Below are 22,026 nucleotides of genomic sequence, written 5' to 3' on the forward strand. Positions count from 1 at the left end.
ACCCTCAAGTGTCTTCCAAGTTTCTGTGCAAAATATTTTTGGTATAAAAATGATGTCTTTTTTTTTTTCTTTGGTATCTTTACCGTTTTTTGTTTGTTTGCTTGTTTGTTTTTTTTAATGAAATGAGGTTCAGAGTTCTGCTCAGTAACCTTGCAGCTGACAGAAACTATCGTGCAAACAAGAACTGCAGTTGGCCCTTTAGGCAGCTGGCAGCAAAGGAAAAAATTGCACGGCTTTTTTTCAAATGCATAGTTTCTTTATGAGATATGGTAATCTGTCCTAGTAAAATTTTCTCTTTGTTTTAGAATTCTTTCCTATACTTTTTTTTTTTTTTTCCGAGACGAAGTCTCACTCTGTTGCCCAGGCTGTAGTGCAGTGGCACAATCTCGGCTCACTGCAGCCTCTGCTTCCCAGGTTCAAGCAATTTTACTGCCTGAGCCACCCAAGTAGCTGGGATTACAGATGTGTGCCAACCATGCCTGGCTGATTTTGTGTTTTTAATAGAGACTGGGTTTCACCATGTTGGCCAGGCTGGTTTCAAACTCCTGACCTCAGGTGATCTGCCTGCCTCAGTGTCCCAGAGTGCTGGAATTACAGGCGTAAGCCACCGCACCTGGCCTTTAGAATTATTTCCTGGACTTTGAGTATTGTTCTCTGGTGTTTTGTTTTCTTCCCAAAACTTCTTTAAAAACAAAATGAGCAATAATTGAGAAAGACATTTTCCTCCTCTGAAAAATAGGATCTTTCCATTGTGCCCCAACACTTTTATACAGTTTACTTTCTGATGAAACACAGAGAAACTCTGCTTTCTTACTACTTGGTCCAAGGAAGGGGCCGTGAACCCCTGGAGTCAGCCCTCTGGGTCCTTCCTGCCCCTGCCCTGCTGCTCACGGGCGGGATGGCCTTGAGAAAGACCCATGGATCTTTGGGCTGACAGTTTTGTCAACTGTCAAACAGGGCCCTGTATTTTATAACCTGAAGATGAGTCAGTCTCTGTTTTTTAGCTTTACTAATTGTATGTTTGTTGCTACTGCTCTTTAGTTTTGTGCCCTAGAGTTTTATAGACATATTTCCTGCAGTCGTTTAGTTCAGCAAACATTTTAGTTCAAACAATTACTGAGAGCCTAAGAGGACAATGATGAGCAAGGCTTGGTTCTGTGCCTTGCAGTTTCAGACAATTAGGTGATGGCTACTATCACCTGAATGTCTAGATCAGGCACTATGCTGGCTGCTTTACATCATTACTTCAATTCACACAGAAAACCTTAAAATCGTCTTTACAACTCAGCATTGGTCTCGGGTTACAGGTAAGAGTGCTAAGCTCCAAAGACTGTTTTCTCCAAATCTCACAGTGAGTATAATAAGCCTGGGATTCAAAGCCAACATGTTTTCTCCACGTGTCATTATTTGAAAGTGGACTAGAGGATTGGGAAATGTAGGAAATGAGAAGCAAACTATAAAATGACAATGAGCCCGTTTCAAATCTTGCTGCTTCCTCAAGTAAAGAAGTGAGCGCCTCTTGGCTTGAGGTTGGGTCCCAGGTGATCACCATGCATGTATTTTGCTGTCGTAAGGTGGAGACTGTTCCGAGCTCATAGCTGTTCTCTGTTCCTGACCTTGGCAGGCACTGGCTCAGGCGATCAGGGAGGCCCGAGAGCAGCACCCTGACATGTCGGTCACAAGAGTGGTGGTACACAAAGAAACAGAGTTGGCGGAGGAAGGGGAGGAGTAAGTAAGGTAGGAGAGACCTCATAGTCTGTGGCCTTTCTCATGACTGCTCTGTACTCCTGAACCTGTGAAGGGATGTGAAATGAAAGATCCTACCAGAGTCTCCTTCCTGTTTGACCTTCTAGATTGTTGTCATCTCAGAGTGCATCTGCTCAGGTACATATGATCTCTGTCAACTGATGGTCATGTGGTGTCATAACTCCGGTTTATTGAGGGGCTTCTAATGATTGACATTCATATATTGCTTTACTGTTTATAAGTTACATTAGTTAATGTTCACAATGAGGGTGGAAGGTGCTGTTACTTTCTTTGGATGAGAGATTTTTATTGTAGGAGGGATAAGAGGGAGATGAGTTGAATCCACCCATCTCTACTAAAAATACAAAAATTAGATGGGCGTGTTGGTGCCTGCCTGTAATCCCTACTTGGGAGCCTGAGGCAGGAGAATCACTTCAGTCTGGGAGGCGGACCTTGCAGTGAGCCGACATTACGCCACTGAACTCTAGCCTGGGTGACAGAGTAAGTGAGACTCTGTCTCAGAAAAAAAAGATACATCAGAGAATGAACCAGAAAGGAAAATACTTGACTACATAAAAATGAAAATAAATACTTCAGTTAAGCCAATAGAAACAAAAGCAAAGGGTAAATGATTAAGTTTAATGTGCTTGGCAGAGAAAGGAATAATACCCTGAATATATTAAGAACTCTACTGTGTCATTAAGAAAACTTAAACACTTTTGTAGAAAAATGGGTAGAGAATTAAATGAGTAAACATGTGCAAACTAAAAACAATAAACAAAAAATCTCCAGCCTCACTATTACTTAAATCAATACAAATTAAAAATTCAGTGGACAAGTTTTTACCCGTAAATTTGGTAAAACTTACGTTTTTACTAGTGTTGGGGAGGGTGCAGGAAATATACTCACATACTGCTGTGTAAATTAGTAATATTGTATGGAGGACAATTTGGGACAAATATATCTAAAAAAATCTGCATTAAACATGTTTACCATTAAACTACTTACAAGAATTTATCTTAATCAGAAATATATATAAATATACACCTACAATGGTATTTATCACATTTAATATTTATATGTGTATAAATTTATATTTGCTAGTATTAATAAAAGGTGAAAGATTTATACAATCTGAAGAGAACTGTGTAAATGGTAGATGTGTCTCCATCCCCCTGCGTCCCCTCCCCCCACCACCAACGGTATTCTTTTTCTTCATTCTTGGATCTTCCTGTTACATACAAATTTTACAATCAGATTGTTGAGTTCTAAGATTAAATCCTGAAGAGAAACCAGATTATTATGCTTGCTAATATTAGCAAAAAAAAAAAATTGAAATAATCTAAATGGTCAGGAGTCTCCTTTTTGCCAGTTTGGCGAATATGAACTTACGTGTAACTGTGATTATAGCCCCATTTCCTTCATTAATATCTTTTCATATGGTTTTTGGCCATTCATGTTTTCTCTTCTGTGAAAATACAGATGGCCAAAAAATTCAAAACCTTAAATGCTTGTTTACTTCTCTTGCCTGCTTTTGCTGTCATTCTTTCTTTCATTGGTAACGGATTCTTGATAGTTTCTGCATACTGATCCTTGGTCGTCTTCTTTTTTTTTTTTTTGAGACGAAGTCTTCCTCTGTCACCAGGCTGGAGTGCAGTGGCATGATCTTGGCTCACTGCAATCTCCGCCTCCCGGGTTCAAGCGATTCTCCTGCCTCAGCGTCCTGAGTAGCTGGGATAACAGGTGTGCACCACCATGCCCGGCTAATTTTTTGTATTTTTAGTAGAGTTGAGGTTTCACCGTGTTAGTCAGGATGATCTCAATCTCCTGACTTTGTGATCTGCCCGCCTCGGCCTCCCAAAGTGCTGGAATTACAGGCGTGAGCCACTGTGCCCGGCCCTTCTTTGTCAGTTTTATGTGTTGCAAATATCCTCAGGTTAGTGGTTTGTCTTTCACTATTAAAATAGTTGAATATAGTTAATATTGTTGAGTTTATCCAGCTTTTCCTTTATGACTTACGTTCTTTCCATATTCTTAGGTGATAAAGATATTTTTAGGTAGAAATTTTAACATTGTTTTTATATGTTCTTAATCCATCTGAAATCATTTTCTCTAAATGATGAGAAGCAGTGGTTCGTTTCTTACATAAGTAGCCGGCATTCTATCACTGTATTGAAGAGCCATCTTTCCGCCTCTCATCTGCAGCATCGTATATCAAGTTTCTTACATATATGGGTATTTCTGACACTGTTTCTCTTGGTTCATGTGTCTATCCCTGCTCTAGTGCCATAATTACTTTAGCTTTATAATAGGTCTTGATATGTGGTAAGTGTGTCTCCATCCCCCTGTCACCCTTGCCCCACCACCAATAGTGTTCTTTTTCTTCATTATTGGCTCTTCCTGTTACGTAGAAATTTTAGAATCAGATTGCTGGGTTCTAAGATTAAATCCTGCTGTACTTTAGCATTGTGTCTACTCTGTAGTTCAATATGAGGAGAATTACATCTTTTAAATATTGCCTTTTCCATGAACATAAAAGGTCTCTATTTGTATATATCTTCTTTAATGTCTTTAATTAAATTTATAGTTTTTTAATCAGAGGAGGTCTTACAGATCTTTTCTAGCTGTTGCTAGCATAAAGATATACAGTTGACTTTTTTATATTAATCTTATATCTAGCAACCTGACTCTTCATATCTTAGATACTGTTTTAAACACAGGGTATATAATGGGACCATAAGCAAAATCATTAACAACTTTTATAAAAATAAAACATACAGTGGCCTGAGTAAATGCACTGTGCTATATGTAGATATTGATCTTTTTATCTTTGAGATGTATTTCCCTAATGATTTTATTTATTTATTTATTTTTTGAGACAGAGTCTCACTCTGTCACTCAGGCTGGAGTACGGTGGGACATTCTCGGCTCACTTCAATCTCTGCCTCCAAGGTTCAAGCAATTCTCCCAGCTTCAGCTTCCCAAGTAGCTAGGATTACAGGCGCTTGCCACCACACCTGGCTAATTTTTGTATTTTTTAGTGGAGACAGGGTTTTTTCATGTTGAGCAAGCTGGTCTTGAACTTCCGACCTCAAGTGATCTGTCTGCCTCAGCCTCCCAAAGTTCTAGGTTTATAGGCATGAGCCACTGTGCCCAGCCACCTCATGGTTTTATTTATTTATTTTTTTGAGATAGATTCTCTGTTGCCCAGGCTGTGGAGTGCAGTGGTGTGATCTTGACCCACTGCAACCTCCACCTTCTGGGTTGAAGCAGTTCTCCTGCTTCAGACTCCCGAGTAGCTGGGACTACAAGTGCCTGCCACTACACCTGGTTCCTAATGGTTTTAAATACGGAAAGCTGAAAGGGTTCTTTCTTAGGAGTCAGAAGGCTGAAGGCTGTGTTTTCATCTTGCCAGATCAAACTATATTGACATTAGGCAAGTCAGTGAATTGTATGATCTACCTTTTAACTCATAGGGCTTATTGTAAGGAAATGATAAGATAATGAATGAGAGAATGAGAAAAATGAGCATTATAAAAACAAGGTAATAGCACAGGGTATTTTTTTTCTCTAAATTTTATGAATCAGTCACTTAATCAGGAACGCTACACAAAACTCGGTGACACTCTAAACATTATCAGTAGCTCCACCTTCACTTGAGGCATTTTAATAAGTTTTTAAATGAATTAGTTATATCACTTATTCCTAGCTCCTTATGTTCATTTTTACAGTGGACACACAGACACACAGCTTTTGAAGTTTGCCCATCTCAGAGGCTTTTATGAGAAGCATCATTAAACAGATTTAGGAAGTTGAAGTCTAAACTTACATATAAGGTGAATAAACTAGATAAATTTGGAAAGATTGATTCATGCATTCAAAAAATATTTAAAATGGGCGCCCAAATGTGCTAGGGTAGGGCTAGGTATTGAGGATTCCGTGATAGACAAAGCAAACATGGTCACGCCTCAACCTTGGCGGAGAGGGTGTGTTCCAGGAAGGGAGGTGTGAATATTAACAAACGAACAAATTGTAAATGTGATAAGCTCTCTGAAGGAAATAAAATACTGTGAGAGAGCAAAGTAGAAGACTGGAACTATCACACATTTAACCAATTACTTGGGAAACAAAGTTTGAGTTTGAAATCTGAAGGACCACTAGGAACGACCTCAGTGTCTCAAAGTCATTTTGGCATCTCCACCCCCCACTGGCTGCAGCTCACTCTTAAAAAATTTCCTTTGCTGGTGACTGTCAGATCTGGGAAGAGTGTGTTTTCACTGTTTCAGCTACTGTCTGGCTGTCCTGCCAGGATCCCACAGAGGCAGCAGGTGGGCCAAGGCAAAGAGCAGGATCAGGACAATATCTGAATGTCAAAAAAGAAGGGGAACTGTCTGCAATGTATCTGCTCCATCTCCCTTTTTCAGGCACATAAAGCTCTCCTCCTGACCTGATCTCTGCCTTTGGAGTAGCTCTGAGCTTTTGATCAAGTGTTGAAAGTGGGGGAAGGGGGGAGGCAGACAGAAAGATGGTAAAAGAATAACCTGCAGAGGACGAACCTCCCAAGTCCACCTTTCTCAGCAGGTGGTGGCCAGCTGTGAGGCAGAGAGGAGCTAAATGCAAACTCTGTTAAAAAGAAAACACACTTTAGATGAGGACTTCACTAAATCTTTGTAACTTTTTTATGTCCTTTCAAGGACTACTCTCTCCTGCCAGCTTAGCTCAAATGCATATTTATGAGCCCTCATATGGATGAAAAATATTGCTGACCTTATTACCACTGCAGTCGTATTCCCAAAGAGTCCCGATCAGGAGGGAGAAGGGTTCCGGGCCTGGTGGTGGTATCTGTATGGCCTCAGAAAGAATGAGCCACAGGAGAGGGAGCTCTCCCAACCCAGACTTCACAGGCGCCTCTCTGACTCTTAGAGTAATCATTGATGTAGGGTAAAAAAGTGAACGAAGCCTCCTGTTCATCCAAAAGCAGTGAGCATCTGAAGGATGAAATGACAGAGGAGTGGCTGCTCATCCTTTTACTCATCTGTTCGTTTATTTGTTCATTGCATAAATATGTATGGAACGCCCACTGGGTTTCGTCTACTGTTTTGCACTTCGGACAATAATCAGTGATAGCTGAAGAATTTCAAGTGTTGTGATATATTCTGAATCTCATGTGATGGGAATAAGAAGGAGAGACCTCTAAACCAGAATAGGGCTTCAGAGATGTTTCACTTAAGCTTCATGCTGAGTAGGAGGTAACTCTATGAAAAAGGAGTAAAGGGGGCTATTCCAGGCAGGATTGGGAGCATTGAACTTGACACTCCAAGAACAGAGCACAATCAGATGTAGCTGGACTGTGGGATACTTGTAGGAGAATGACGGAGATGCAGGAAGGAGGCAGAGGCGCGATGCCAAGGAGTCTTCTAAGCCAAGCTGAGGAGGCTAAACTATCCTGAAAGTGATAGGGTGCTCCTCCTGTATTTGAGAGATGGTGAGGTAATTTACCTTCTCTGTGACTTGTGGACTGTCAGCATGAGGCTGTGGAAGTTAGTGCATTGGGAAGATGGAAGCAGAGGAGAATCACACATTATATTTAGGTTTTTGGCCTAGACAAGGAGTTGATGTTGGCACCTATAATTTGAATCATGCAATACATGAGTTCTTGGCTACCTTAAAGCAAAGGTGTATTTTTTGTTCTGCGGTACTGCTGGAGAGGCCAACTGTTATATGAATTCTGGAGGAAGCTTCGAAGTGAATCTGTAAGGCCCCATCTTATTCACACTCATGACATGGTTAATTGGAGGTTTCCCAGATCGTCTGCATGTTAAGAGGGAGCACAGGATAGTAGATTTGCTGGGCTTGGATCTACTTCTTAGTTGTATGACCTTGGCAGGTTGCATCCCTTTGTCCAGAGCTGTTGTAAACTAGGGATGATGATAGAAACAGAAGAGCTTTTTTCCAAGGCAGGTTGTTAAGAACCTTCTATAACTTGCAAGGTCGGCCATGAACCCTTTTTGCTCTTAAGAGTCCAATGAAAAGGAAAATTTTCTACCCCAGAGATACTGAGTTTGAGATGCATATGATATGCAGAGGTGGCAAATTCAGAAGCACAAGAGTGTTGAGAGTGCAACAGGCTTCTGAGCAGGAGAGAGATTTGTGAGTCCCCTGAATGCGTCGTGTACTGATGGAGCCTATGGTTTGAGCTGTGTTATCCAGGGCTGGCTCAGAGTTGAGGTCTGAGGAACAGAGGCCAGAAAGAAGGAGGAGCCAGGAGGCAGAAAGAAAACAGGGAAAAGGGGGAAGTGACACAGCTGCAAAGCAAGATAACTTCAAGAAGGAGAGAGGAGCCAAGTATTAAATATGGCAGAAAAACCAAATGAGTGTGGTTTTGGGAATTGGTGAACAGGGGTCAACTTGGAGCCCTTATCAGAGCTGTTTCAGTCTGGTCGTAGGGAGAGAGCCCTGTAACAGGTTGAAAACAGAGAGATTCTACATGGAGAGTGTCTTAAGTTGAAAACCCAGGAACAGTACCTTTTGCTCTTCCATCAGCTCTTCCTGACTTCATCTGAGAAGATGGAGAACATTAGGTATCATGGAGCTACTGGAGCTAGTGCTGTGATTATTAAAAGCAGGGTCACTTTACCATTCCCAGGAACCTCTTAGACCCTGCATCCCACTGTTGAACCTGCAATTAATACCTCTAAATTAGTCATGTTGCTTTTAACACTGTTGGTGGGTGTATGAATGCCACTTTCTAAACAACACAGTCTTGTGTTTGCTTCAAAGTCAGGGTGATGTGCACGGTTTCAAAACATGAACTCAGAAGCCAAACAGGAAATTAACATGAGCTGCCTAGCTGACTTGATGAGAGAAAAGAATCCTGTTGGCCGAACCTGAGCTCTAGCTAATCAAGAGCCACTCACTTACATGTGGGCCCTGATGAGTGTCACCCTTGACCTTCAACGAGAACAAACCTATCGATTTCCAGATGACTATTTTAGTTCTGCAGGCATATCAAATGTGTTGCATTTTTATTTTATTTGCCTAGTTGTGCTAGTCTCATACCTAAAATTAGCATCTTATTACTGCCTCATTTTCAGTATAGATTAATAACACCTCATATGAGGACTGATTTCTTCTGCATAGAAATAAAAAGCCAGTTTTGGTTTAGTGAGTTTGAGGCATAGCCAGTTTTCACTCTGAAATACTAGGGAATGTTTTAATTTAACATTGCTAAATCTACCAGGTTGTTATCAATGAGTTGGTTTTAATTGATTTGAACTCCCCCACACAAGAGGTGCTGGGTGCCACTGCTCTAGTGCAAACATTAAGGTCAGGCTTGCTCTTGGACATGACCATTACTGACTATTATTTTTTCAAATGAAACTATCTTTATTGTTTTTCTCTGGTAATAAAAGAGAGGTTATAACTTTTATAAAGGGAGAGACAGTAGAAAATGTAAGTGACCCATAAGTCCCATGCTCCCAGAGATAGAGAATCTCTTTCCAGTGTGTAGGGTGTACTTACAAATATACGCACATACTGGCACTCACATACACATACATCCCTCTATCTACATAGGCTAATACTGTGATTCTGTCATATGTCTTACTTTTTCCTCCATTTAGTACATTATAGTTACTGGTCCTTGTTGTTACCTCATCATTTTTTAGCAGCTGCTGAATGGTTGAGTGATGGTTTACTTAACCCCTATTAATGGGCATTTGAGTTACCCCTCATTTTTCATAATTATTATACAGCTTCAAAGATTATACTTATTTGTACATTTTTGTGTGTTGATCCCATTGTTTCTCCAGGGCAAATATGTTTAAAATTGGAGTTGGTATGCCACCAAGATTGTTTTTTGATTTTTTTGAGAGAGTTTCACTCTGGTTGTGCTGACTGGAGTGCAGTGGCACAATCTTGGTTCACTGTAACTTCCACCTCCTGGGTTCAAGCGATTCTCCTACCTCGGCCTCCCAGGTAGCTGGGATTATAGGTGTGTGCCATCACACCCGGCTAATTTTTGCATTTTTAGTAGAGACAGGGTTTCAGTATGTTGGCCAGGCTGGTCTCGACTTCTGACTGACCTCAGGTGATACGCCTGCCTTGAGCTCCCCAAAGTGCTGGGATTATAGGCATAAACCACCACACCTGGCCCACCAAGGGTTTTTGACATATTACCAAATTGTCCTCCTTAATGGTTCTGCAAACGTAGGCTCCTACTCACAGTTTGTGAGCTTATGTTTCCCTACAGCCTTAGCAACACTAAGCATTATTAAACATTAAAAAGAAAAAAAAAAGCTTTGCCATTCTGATCAGGAAAGAGCAGTTGTTTCTCCTGTGCTTGAATGGTGAGGAAAGAGCCTTCTTTGACTGTGTTTTTTCAATGCTACACGCAGTCGTAGACACACATATAATCATATACTTTGCATATCTTCTGGTTGCCAGTTTGTGTCTTTTGTCCATTTTCCTATTCGGGTGTCTGTTTATTTCTCTTGTAGAGATTAATTGAATGGATGCATGATGATTTATGTGAATAATCCCTACTAATGGGCATTTAAATTATCCCTCAGTTGTCACAGTTGTCACACAGCTTAGTAACTTGAAAAGATGAGTAACTAGTCTTTTCAGGTTAGTTAATTAACCCCTTAAGCACAAATGCTGTATTTCCCCCCCCCAGTTTAAAAAATTATTATTAAGCATTAGAAATGGCACCAAAAGTGGAGAAAGGAGCAAGACAGAGCTGACTGCTTGGAGATGAGCAGGCCGTTTCCACAGTTTTGTTTTGTGTTTTGGCCTAAATGGTATGTCTTAGAATTTGAATCAGTTATTCATGCTTAAAAATTAGAAGATACTCAGCAATTTTAGAAAAGTCAGAAACTCTGCTGACATTGAGCCTGCTCTCCCTGTGGTAAAAATACTGGAGCTAAGTAGGCGTGGCCAGTGTCAGGCCGGGAGGAGCTCTCTAGGTCACCATAGTGCTACTGCCTGTCCTATCCTGTCTTTATGTTGAGGCCCTTGGGTCCCAGTCTCTTTATGCGTGTATGTTACCCATCTGGCCTCTGGCCGGGTTGGGGTGGTGGTTATGACTTTGTTACCCTGTCCTAGGATGTGTTTTAAGAGTCTGGAAATGTGAAGAATATTTAATGTTAAACTGCCTGTAGAGAATCTTCATGTCTCTCCTTCAACCTTTTTTTTATGATCTTTTTAAAATTTTACTTTAAATTTTGGGGTACATGTGCAGCTCTTGCAGGATTGTTACATAGGTATACACATGCCCTGGTAGTTTGCTGCCTCCATCCTCCTGTCACTGACATTAGGTGTTTCTCCTAATGTTATCCCTCCCCAACCTCCCCACCCCCTGCTATCCCTCCTCTAGGTCCCCACCCCACAACAGACCCCAGTGTGTGTTGTTCCCCTGCCTGTGTCCATGTGTTCCCATTGTTGAATACCCACTTATGAATAAGAACTTGTGGTGTTTGGTTTTCTGTTCTTGTGTCAGTTTGCTGAGAATGATGGTTTCCAGATTCATCTATGTCCCTGCAAAGGACATGAACTCATCCTTTTTTTGTGGCTGCATAGTATTCCATGGTGAATATGTGCCACATTTTCTTTATCCAGTCTATCATCTTTGATGGTCATTTGGGTTCGTTCCAAGGCTTTGCTATTGTAAACAGTGCCTCAATGAACATACGTGATGTGAGGGCAATCTGGCTGAGACATCTGTCACCCCATTGATCACCAGTGTTGATTTGGCTGATCTGGCTGGCTAGGTGAGTGTCCCCTTCCTCCCTCACCACTCCATATGTGTCCCTTCCGAAGCTGCATGCTCAGTTGAAGAGGATGGCCATCCCTGAGAGAGGAGGACCAGTCTTCGGTCAAGGGTATACGAGTAGCTGTGCTCCCGGCTAGAACCTCCAAACAAGCTCTCAAGGTCCATCCTCCAACCTTTTTCATAAGGAAATAGGATCCTAGACATTAACATAACAGACCAACTATGGTCAGGCTCCACTCAGTGTACTTTATTAGAGCTGAGCTTTTGTCAACCTTAGGTTCATAGGTCACCTGTGTAATTATGGATTCATTTGTCTCAAGGCTTTTCTGTTAGATATCCCAGATAGCAATTGTTTAAACATGGAAATTTTGTGGGTGGCATCAAAAGGGAATTTTGCCATGGCAACTCATTAACAAATTTGTGTATGTGTGTGTGGTTTTAAAGATAATCCTGTCCTTATGAGGATTACAATCCAAGGACATATTGATGCTTTCTTGCATCAAAATAGTTGAGTTAGCATTAGAGCATGTGGGAATCTGGACCTGTTCTGTCCAGTATCGTAGCCAGTACCCACTTGTGGCTACCGAGCACTTGAAATGTGGCTAGTTGAAACTGAGGTGTGTTGTAAGTGTAAGCTATTTACTGGATTTCAGACGTGAGAAAAAAGTAAACTCTTCCTAATTTTAAATTATTGCACTAAAATTTGGGTATGTTGGGTTAAATACCTACATTAAAATTAAATATACGTATTTCTTTTTAGTTTTTGACATGTGACTTCTCGAAAATTTACATAAATGCTCACATTCATTGCTTGCAGTCTATTTGTCTTGGACAGTGCCAATCTGTGGAGGGTAGGAGGGGGTGAAATGAGAAGAAAATCTGAAACGTATATGGCACCATGCGGTTTAAGATTGTGTGTGTTTGTGTGTGTGACAGAGGGAGAGGGAGAGAGATAGAGAATGAGAAAGAGAGAGAGGCTGAGACTGCTGGGGGGCAGGGAATAGTGTTTTGTTTAAGAGATCTTTATTTAACTTTGAGGAAAAGGGATTGTTTTCCCATGCTCCCTCAGATAAAAAGTGAGAAAGTTGGGACTAGAAGTTTCTTCTGCTTCCCACTAACCTCCGTTTTTCTAAAAGATGAAAGCCTTGTTACGGAGTATTTTTAAGCTCTTATTTGATGCTACAGAGAAATGTTTTCTCATTGCTACCTATCTTATGAACCTAAGGTTGACAAAAGCTCAGCTTTAATAAAGTACACTGAGTGGAGCCTGACCATAGTTGGTCTGTTATGTAAAAGGAGCCTTACGATTTTGTAGAATGCTTTTGTATCAAATTCCGAGAAGATTTGACCTAGCAGAGTGAACCAGAAGACCTTAATGGCTTTACTGCCAGCACCACTGCTCTTAGAAACTTGTGTGTGGCTTCAGTGGTTTGAGGAAACCAGTTTTTTAAAGAAGTAAGAGTCCTTGTGGAATATCACAGATACAGTTAATCAACAAAAGAGAACGGAAAAATAAACCTGTTGTTTTTCCACTTAAGAAAATGGGCAGACGAGAGTAATGGTAAGAATGGGAATTAGTGCTTCTTCCTAAAGACATAATACAACTCTACTGGGTTTTTTGGGGTTTTTTTGCCCCGCTTCCTCATGCTCCTGTTCTTCAGTCTTATGTTACAAATTAGTCCCTGTTACTTTCACTTCTGGATTCATTAATTTATAATATGAGCCTGTTTTGTTCAAGGGACTATTATAGTTGTGTGTGAGAGAGAGGGAGGCATAGGAACATGCATAAAAAGAACGTCCAGGTTTATTTTTCATTCAAACATACAACGTTCAGGGTTATTTTACATACAACATAACAAAAATAGTGTATTTGAAGAAAAGCCTAGCTAACGGGCTATAAAGGTTGACAGGAGAAATGCTTCTGATTGGCTGATCAAGACAAAGCTCCCCAGAAAGGTTGCAGAAAAGGTCCTCTGTGCAGAGCACCAAGGGGAATCTGGATGGTTGGGGGATCTGGGGAGGGAGGAAAGAGCACCTGGGAAAACAATGGGATGGATGTCAGGAAAAGCAAAGCTCCATCGTGGTTATGTGTAGCGTTCCCAGCACAGCTGGAGACATTTGTTGAAGGCAATTTGCAGATGGTCTTACCTGCCATGTCCTTTAGTAATATTAATTTGTTAGTAGTGTGTATGATGGACTGGAAAACTACTAGATTAGATGAAGTACCCTGTAAAGACACCAAAACACTGGTTCAGACAGTTAGTAATGGGGAGACTGAACTGGACATCTCTAAGAGTAACACTGAATTAACTTGGAAGCAAGACCTGGAGTAAAATACCATATAGGAACATCTATAAAAATTAAGTCCAGTGTTTTTTTCCTTTTCAGTTAGATGAAACTCAGTATCTATACCTCTTTGAAGTAAAGTTATATTAGCACATAGGCCTTTGAGAGTAATACAGTTCATTCCGAGGGCACAGGGCTCAGCAAGGTCAACCGAGTCCTGAAAGGCCTGAAGATGGGACTTGGGCCTTCTAGGACCCACAGGAGAGCCTCCTGAGTAGCTGGGGGCTCCAAACAGCATTTACGTGTTCCAGCAAACCAGGAGAAGCAAAAGCATGTCGCTGAATTATTTGTAGAACGGATACTGTGCTTCATTTGACTGCAGAGAAAAATAGTGGATTTAATTTCTCCCTCTGCTCAGCAGATACACAAATATCGGTGTTAGAAGAAAATGGTGGTAGATTACCGATAGCAGATTAGATATAAGCAGAGACCTAATGGTCTCAGGACCACTTTATATACCTAAAAATTATTGAAGAGCCCAAAGAGATTTTGTTCATGTGAATTACATCTGTTGAAATTTATCATAAGTCAAAACAGAAATTTTACAAATATTTATTAAGGTAAAAATCATCACATGGTGAAAAAAGTCTGTCTAGAAAGACTGTATGTTGTAGGGTACAACTCTAAGACATCCTGGAAAAGGTAAAGTGATGGAGACAGTAAGAGGGTCATTGGTTGCCACTGATCTCTTGATCAAGAGTCTTTCAATACTGGGAAGCCATCAAGCCCGTGGTGACCCAAACACTGTTTTCCAAATTCTGATGTTCGCCTAAAAGCTTGAATTTTATCATTGGCAACAAGTGCTGTCAATTGTTTCTCTTGAGGCGATAGGCTCAACTTCATTTTCAATAAAAGGTTTGCCGAGTACCCACATTGAATAACATCGTCTGTCTGCCAGTAATTCTCGCAAGTAAGAAAGGTGGCTTATGAAAAAGCAGCCGCTTCAACTCACAGTTCAAACATTCGCATCGATGCTTTTCTTCTAGACCTTGTGCTTTTGTATACAGCGGGAGTGTCACGTGCATACTAACCATTTCATCACACAGAATACTAAAAAGACGCACTCAGGGTTGAGATGTAAGAGAATTAATATTCCTTCTGTTTCCTCAAGGACATCCTTAAGTGAAACTGTCTCCTCTGTTTCACCGTGAGTGCACACTGGTAAAGAATAAGGTGACAAGTGGGGCATGGTGGCTCACGCTTGGGAGGTTGAGGTGAGAGGATCACTTGAGGCCAGAAGTTTGAGGCCAAGACTGGGAAGTATAGCAAGACCCTGTGTCCACAAAAATTTTTTTTTAATTGGCTGGGTGTAGTGCTATGTGCCTGTATTCCTAGCTACTTGGAAGGCTGGGGCAAGAGGATCCCTTAAATCCAGGAGTTCAAGGCTGCAGTGAACTATGATCACACCACCTTACTCCAGCCTGGGTGACTGGAGACCCTGCCTCTAAAAAAAAAAAAAGAAGGAAGAATAAGGTTACATGAAGTATAGTTTGATTTCTCCGCTTCAACTTACGTAGGCTGAACTGCCAGTAGGTTTACTCAACATTGTTTGCACCATTGGTGAAAATGCTAACACACTGAAAAGGACATAATGTCTTAGTATGATAATGAAGACAGTTTTGACTCTATGTTCCCCTTAAAGAGACTCAGCAGCCCTCAGGGGCTGTAGGCTACACTTCATGTATATTTTAGTGGTAATACAGACATTTTAAGAATGGACTATTTTCTAGATTTAACCAAATGGAAATTTAGCAGCTTACATTTTTTGGCTCTGGGATTTTTATTTTATTTATTTATGTATTCCATACAGAGTCTTGCTCTTTTAGCCAGGCTGGAGTGCAGTGGCGTGATCTCAGCTTACTGCAACCTCTACTTCCTGGGCTCAAGCGATTCTCCTGCCTCAGCTTCCTGACTAGCTGGGATTACAGGCATGTGTCATCACGCCTGGCTAAGTTTTCTATCTTTCGCAGAGATTGGGTTTTGCCATGTTGGCCGGGCTGGTCCCAAACTCTTGATCTCAGGTTATCTGCCCGCCTCGACCTCTCAGATTGCTGAGATTAAACAGGCCTGAGCCACTGTGCCAGGCCAGTATTTATAATTTAAATAATGGACATTCTGTTTAGAAATTAAAATCAAGTATGCACATTGAGGACCAAAGAATAATAAAAATGAAAAGTACAGCATTTGAAATAACTGTCAAATCCATAAAATATCATATTTAAATGACACCTGAGTGCACAGAGGTTATTTTTGTTTAGGAAATGCAATGTGTCTGAAGTAAACGTTTTATTCCTGTTTTCAGACTCTTTGATTATATTATTGTTTTGTGATAATTGAATCTTCATTAATCTGAAGAAATGTTGTTTTCTGACATTTGCATTGTTGTATTATATAGGGGAAAACTACATTTTTGCATTTTTGTTGAAACTTCTCTCCGGATGAGTGCTGTACCACTTAAAGGCAGCATTGCTAGTGTTTTGTGTCAAATGCTTTTTAAAGTCAATTAACTGAGTCAATTTCTGTAATAGAGCACCCAAGATTGAAATCAATACATTGATCCCTTTGTCTCTAGAAACTCAAAGATTGTGCTTTTCAGATGACATCATAGAGCTTCTGTGTATGGACTATTTTCACCACTGTTCATTGGATGCCCTGAGAAGGATAAATAACTCTCTGATCCCTCTGTGAATGCTTGAAACAAGGCACGCAATCATCATATATCCTTGAAGAACTTGGACATAGAATTACACCTGTGATTAGATGAACTTTAGCCACATTGATCTATTCTCACATTGACCAAAAGATGGGGATGTAGACTAGGGAATGCGATGACAGTAGTTAGAAATGTTTACTGACATTGTATAGGCCAGGGGTGGAACAGAAGCATGGAAACAGAACAGTAGCGTGAATGCTTTTATTTTTGTCACCTTGACCACAGTTCTAATACGTAAAGTATAATCCATATACTTAAAAGCTATGATCTTACCCGAACTCAGGATGAACCTTGTGATATTGTAAAAGTGGAAGCAGGTTGAATTAATGTCTATAATTAATGCCTGTCAATTTGCATTGACGAAGATGCCCAGACTTCTATGAATATGAGTAGAATTCAAGCTTAGAGAAGAAAAGAAAAGAAAGTTCTTGAAACTTCTACAGCTCTTACATGAAAAGCCAGTGCCTAGTTTTCAGTTTAGTTGGAATATGTAATCAGTAATTTAGTCCCAAACTCTAGCCTGTTAAAAATTGTCAAATATTAAGTTTATTTCTCATAGACACCTGCCAGAGGACAGAAAAGTGTAATATTTCTGATGCTTATGTAGCAGTGACACTGATGATTCTATCTTCATCTTTTCTCTTTCCCAGCCCAAAAGCTTAGAAACATATTTCTACATGTGTTTAAGTGCAAAAAAAACAGTCAAAAAAGATAAGTGAATATGTAAATAAAAACTTCATACAATAAGTTACTCCCTGTTCATCCACACCAGTAAGGAACTGGGGTGTTTTGACACAATATCTAACTCAGAGTTAAACTGGATTTACTGCTTTTTAAAGAATGAGAAAATAAGTTAAATTTAACATTAAAATGCCTATAAATGATTCTGAAAGCTGTTTGGAATCCTAAGAGCACATCAAGGTTATCATTTATAATACTTTTTACCAGGAAAAAAAGTGTATTAATGGAAATAAATTACATTTGAGTTTATTTGGGTGACTATGTCTTTTTCTCTATTTTTAGCTCAGTAGATGAAGTTTTTTGAGATCAAGATCTATTCCCTTCAATTCCTACATATGCTTAGTTTCCTATAATAACTTTGAAACAAGCTTAATTTTAGCTTTTCTTTACAAATTTATGACTCATTACAAAGTGAAAATTTTATTTTTGATGAAAACAGATGCAAAGAAATAAAGTGACATGGAGACTAGAATCCTAAACATTGTTCTCTCTGTAGGTTTTCAGGCCCCGCTAGCATCAGAGGTTTTTTTTTTTTTTTTTTTTTTTTTTTGAGACGGAGTTTCGCTCTTGTTACCCCAGGCTGGAGTGCAATGGCGTGATCTTGGCTCACCGCAACCTCCACCTCCTGGGTTCAGGCAATTCTTCTGCCTCAGCCTCCTGAGTAGCTGGGACTACAGGCACGTGCCACCATGCCCAGCTAATTTTTTGTATTTTTAGTAGAGACGGGGTTTCACCATGTTGACTGGGATGGTCTCGATCTCTTGACCTCGTGATCCACCCGCCTCGGCCTCCCAAAGTGCTGGGATTACAGGAGGTTTGTTTTTTTTAATAACTTAAACTGCAAAATGGCAGCTGGGTTCAACAAATGATGTGTATTTACTAAACAAAGCAAATGGAAATGCCAGCTCGGAAGGGTACAGGAACAGGTCGCATGCCTGAAGGTGTCATGTAACTGCCAAATCCAGTTTGATTGGTAGTTGTATCCATTTTCCTTCATCAGCCCCCACATTTCTGTTCACAATTACTAACCTAGAAAAAGACTTCGTGTTTTCTCCATTGATTTATTTTTCCCTGCCTAGAATCAAGCAGAAGTACTAATGAGTAATGAAATAGCCTAAGGCGGACAACAGGGTAGGAAACAATGAAGTTGATTAATCAATCTGTCCTGAATAATCAAGAGGCTCTAATATTATCTGTGATAAATCTAAATGGTAGGCACTTTTTTCATTGAAGCAAGACTTAATTTTACCTAACCAAAAGAGTGTACATTCTAATTGACTTTGGGTCCAGTGTCTCTTGGAGAAGGTATTACCACTCTTCACTGTCCTTTGTAATTACATATCATTTGCCAAAACTTCCAACCAAGTTGAAATATAAAATGAAACAGTTGCCACCTTAAAACCCTGTTCTCTTTCAGGGCCATTGCACTGTCATGGATTTTTTTAGTCTTCTGTCCTACCCACTTACCTTTGATTGTGAACTTCTGCAACACTGTAGCTTTCATTTATTCTTATGCTCACATGAGACTTAGTTCTATCTGTTGGTTTCACTTATCCCTTATTCTCATGGCCAAATCTATATCCCTGGGCCTTCATGCTCGCAGTTTTTTTGAGGTCCCAGACTCCAAACCTTATCATCCACTCAGTACTTCCTTCTCAATCCCCACACTCTGATTTTTCTTCTTAGTGGTGCCTCTCAAATTTCCCTACCACCTGATTTATGTACCAGCCCCTCAAGTCTGAGTCCCTGCTGTCTAGTAGGAATGCCTGACGTTTGTCATCTTCCTCATCCAGTCAGTCTAATGCAGTGGTCTCCTGACTGTTGATCCTGCCTGCACTCCTTGCTGGCTTCAGCTTATTCATCACACTGAAGCCACAGTAGTGTTCTCAAAATGTAAACCACGCTGTGAGAAACCCTTCCTCAAAACCAAAGAGACAATCCCAGCCTCCTTTCCTGGGTTTATCATGCCCTGCATGAACTTGTCAACCCCAGGATCTTTGATCTGTCTCTTATCTCTCCGTGGCTCTTGTACTCTGCCCTGGACCATTGCAGCTGACTGCCAACTGGTCTTTTTGTCCGAATGTTTTTTCTTAATTCATTTTTTTTCTAGTCTGTTAGAGCAAGCTCATACTTCTCAGTCTATTAAATAATAGACCTAATAATTTGTACCTTTATTTACTACTCACTATACCAATGCTTAACTGTAGTAATGTCCATTTCTTCACCGTCCTGTTCCTCCCATTCATTCCTGCCTCCTCCCCCCACATACATCTTACTGTCATAATACCATGTACTTTTTTACTTCCCTGCCTCTTAGCTCATCATGTTTTTCCACCTGAAGCACCATTTTCATTCATTTCAGCACAAAGAAAATGGACTTTGACTTTCCCTCTCCCTGAGTATAGCTTTAAAACCTACCCTGATTTCTGTCTTTAAATTCTTACTATATGAATTGTCTCTGTTTTATGCTAATAAATTCTTTTGCAGTGAACTCTTATTTGACAGTTGCTTCTAGTGTACTCGTCAATTCTCCAGGTATTTTAAGGCCCTTGAGGACAGAATGGTGTCTCGTGCTTGTCTTCCGGTAAACATACTATTTACTGTAAGACTGCGCAGACAGTAACTGTTGATTACTTAATTGAAAATTTGATGAATGTTACTTACCATTTTTTTTTCAAGCCTGCGTTTTTGGAATATTTAAGTCTTCTCTTTGTTTTTTCTCTCCTAGAAAGTCATTTTTTAAACAACAGTCAACTTTGTGAACCCCTGAAGATTTTTTTGACCATTCCGAGTCTTAATGCCACACCACTACTCCAGCGAATTTATGCTACGACTGGTAACAATGACCGGAAGCCTGAAGAATTAAAATGCCAACACCAAACCTTTTCTTACCAGCTCTGGTCTATATTGCTCCCGTGCATTTTAATACATTATTTTGTTTTATAACCACTTCTAAATATTCTTGGTTCTTTCTTTTTTTGTTGTTAATTAGGGGGTTTTGGTTTTTGTTTTCTGTTTACTTTGTGTGCAACTACCTGCTTCTAATGACTCACTTTGATCAAATGACAGTGAACAAGGCCAGCCCAAGCTGGTAAGGTGCTGTTCACTTGAACAGGTGCTGTTGTGCAGAAAGGAAACTCTGTGACTAATTTAGATAGTGGCTTCCCTTCTTCCAGATTCTTTCCGTTGAATCCTCACAGTAAATATTTACGGAGTTTTCCAGTTGCAGTAAATATACTGTATGAGAAAATATTAATACAGATTAAAATTTCTTACATCTTGAAAATTTTCTAATATTTGAGAATTCACAGGGGATGTTTTTTATACTGGCCCCTTTTGACTTTCCAGTCCTGTGACTTTCTGCTTTTAGTAGAGAGTCAGAATCTCTGGGCTGGAGAATTATGAAGAAGTTCACTGACTGTGCACTGTGCTTAGAGACCCTGCTGCGCCACAGTGCCAATGCTTCTCAGACACATGCCCTTCGGCGGCATTCCAGAACAGGAGGGAACAGAGAGAGAAAACTTTCTTCCCTTCTACTAAAACATTCAGGCAGCTTAAAACCTTAGTGCTTTCATTCTTAACATATCCAAACTTCAATACTTTCCATTATTTGAACATTTGGGTAGAACCCTTGCTTTGTATTAAACCTCCTTGTCTACATGTAAAACTGACCTTTTGTTATTGAGCAGGCCTATCTCTTTCAGATAGTTTGTTGATTCACACAGGTTTGAGGACGCTGGAGAGAGAGGGAGGGGACTGTGGTGGTTCTCTGTTGATTCCAAGAAGGTTATACCATTTAAAGCTGGCACCAGAGACCTGATAGGGACTTATTAACTATATTGAACATTTTTTTCTTTGCTTTTGACCCTATGTATAGTTACGATGCCAGATTAGATTTATAGCAGCTTCAAGTTGTATTAAATGATATTTTGCTTCCTGTAATACTGTTATAAAATAAAGTTTGTTTATTCTCTAAACTTGTCATTTCTCTTTTTCTAAAGCTTTAAAAAAATGAACTCGGTGATATTTTTCATCAGAAGTCTTAGTATTTTGTGAAAAGTAGCGATTCAAAAATCTGTTTTCAGCTCTTTTCTAATTTGAAGGTGGTGCCAACATCACTATTTGAAACGGTGAAAGCAACATTGAAAGTTTGTAAATCTAATGTTTAGCATGCCAGATTCCTTCTGCCTGGTTAAATAATCCATCCCAGCTTTTACGAATTCTCCAACGGATGTTTTTGCTTGTTTTCTTTGTGCATTTTTCATTTTGTTTTCAGGAAATATTTTAGCTGTACCATCTGAATCTTGCTTTTCTGCTTCATGTCCTTCTTTACTTTGAGTTCACTGGTCCTCTGTGTATCAGGCGTACCAGGCTGCTGAGGGGCTGCATTGGGATGGTTATTGGGATCATCCAGTCTGATTGGGATGGTTTATTGTAAAACTTTTGTCAGGGCACACCAGGTTATGAGCTTAATTGTATAGCAAATAGCCAACAGGGTATATTTCTTGTAAAGCATTTTATAGAATTTTTTTCTCTAGTCATTTAAAGTAAGTACGTTAAATACAATTTGCATAACTGTCATCTTTGAGATCTGTTTCCACTAAATTATCTCTCGCCTTGTGAAAGGCCTTTCTCACTTTCTCTAAAATTATTACAAAAACAGCAACTCCCTGGAGAATCCAATCTCAGCAAGCCAAGCCTTAGAAAT

The 22,026-nt window shown here is 40.0% G+C and overlaps 1 protein-coding gene across 27 annotated transcripts in view; it reads left to right on the forward strand.

The window, feature by feature from the left end:
* The window catches only part of EPB41L2 (erythrocyte membrane protein band 4.1 like 2), a 228,489-nt gene extending 207,194 nt beyond the window's left edge, over positions 1–21,295 (forward strand). For all 27 annotated transcript variants that reach the window (XM_074397454.1, XM_074397450.1, XM_074397452.1 and 24 more), the window contains 2 exons: positions 1,625–1,737; positions 20,047–21,295. In XM_074397454.1, coding sequence (XP_074253555.1) covers positions 1,625–1,732 — 108 coding nt within the window. In that variant the 3' untranslated portion in view covers positions 1,733–1,737; positions 20,047–21,295. The remainder of the gene's footprint in view (positions 1–1,624; positions 1,738–20,046) is intronic.
* Positions 21,296–22,026: the final 731 nt, after the last annotated feature.

The sequence above is a fragment of the Saimiri boliviensis genome, chromosome 4 (genome assembly GCF_048565385.1).
Source record: "Saimiri boliviensis isolate mSaiBol1 chromosome 4, mSaiBol1.pri, whole genome shotgun sequence".
Taxonomy (NCBI): domain Eukaryota; kingdom Metazoa; phylum Chordata; class Mammalia; order Primates; family Cebidae; genus Saimiri; species Saimiri boliviensis.